This window comes from Alligator sinensis, unplaced genomic scaffold (assembly GCF_000455745.1).
Source record: "Alligator sinensis unplaced genomic scaffold, ASM45574v1 scaffold1575_2, whole genome shotgun sequence".
Taxonomy (NCBI): domain Eukaryota; kingdom Metazoa; phylum Chordata; order Crocodylia; family Alligatoridae; genus Alligator; species Alligator sinensis.
The window spans coordinates 97606-98700 of NW_005843504.1; the positions used below are offsets into that span (position 1 = coordinate 97606).

Genomic DNA, 1095 nt, shown 5'->3' on the forward strand with positions numbered 1-1095 from the left:
TAACCAAGCCGCTGGGGCCCCCTCCCCCCCCGCCTGTGCGTGGGGGGGCCGACGATGCCCCACCTCCCCCGGACTGACCCTACCCCATGGTGCCCAGGACACGCCCCCTGCCCCCAGGCCCCGCCCATGCACCGCTGTGCCTCATGGACCCGTCCCACGCGCCGCCCCCCACGCGCGGCCCGGGGGGCAGGGCTGCCCCGGAGTGGGGGCAAGGACGAGGCCGCAGCGGGGGGAGCGGGGGTGGATGCGTGGGGGAGGGTGTGGGGCCTGCCCCTTTTAGGGCTTTGTGTTCTTTTTTTTTTGTCGGAGGGGGAAAAAGTGCTGTCCCCCCCCCAATAAAGAGCGAAGCGGAGACTTTTACCCAAGAGCCCGGAGAGAGCCCAGGCGTCCAGAGGCCCCTGCCCAACTGGTGCCCCTCATTCCTGACCCACAGGCCTTTGCCCCTTCAGTGCTGCCCTTCACTCCCGACCTGCCCCACCCGCACTGGTGCCTCTCACTCCCGCCCCACAGGGCTGTAGGGCTGGAGCTCCACTTCCCGCCATGGCTGCAGGAGGCTGGTGTTTGGGGGGCAGAGGACTCTCCCAGGAGACTCGGGCCTCGGGTTCCAGTCCCGGAGCCCGCGGAGACCTGGCGCTAAGTGGGGAGTGCTAATGGGGGTGGAGGGGGAGAAATGCCCCGCCCCCACGGCTTGTCCATCTAGAGCCGGGCAAAGGGAGGGGCTTTTGGCCCTGCCTGTTATGCAAATGAGATGTAAATTACCGCGGAGGAGACACCCCCTCCTCCACGCATGGGCTGGGTCACGTGGGCGCCCCCGCCCCTGACCGAGCTGGGCAGAGCCCAGGCGGCGACACCGAGCCTGAGGTCGGCGGCACGTCCCGTGTTCGCCAGCAGGGGGCAGCAGCAGCGCAGACGGCCCTGTCCCTCGCTGCCCACCGCAGCCCCGGGGCTCCAGGCCCCCCAGGACAGACCCCGGGCGTCCGGGCTCCCCCCACCCGCAGCAAAAGCCAGGACGTGGGAGATCCCCTCCAAGCCATTGTAAGGGGGGAGGGGGGTCCTGCCTCGTGCCCCATTGGCTCGAGACAGCTGCCAATCCTC

The 1095-nt window shown here is 69.6% G+C and overlaps 1 protein-coding gene across 1 annotated transcript in view; it reads left to right on the plus strand.

The window, feature by feature from the left end:
* Nucleotides 1-518, plus strand: part of GRIK5 (glutamate ionotropic receptor kainate type subunit 5) — an 11597-nt gene extending 11079 nt beyond the window's left edge. Inside the window, exon 20 of the mRNA XM_014527424.1 lies at nucleotides 511-518. Within this exon, the coding sequence (XP_014382910.1) occupies nucleotides 511-518 (8 nt within the window). The remainder of the gene's footprint in view (nucleotides 1-510) is intronic.
* The last annotated feature ends 577 nt before the right edge of the window (nucleotides 519-1095 follow it).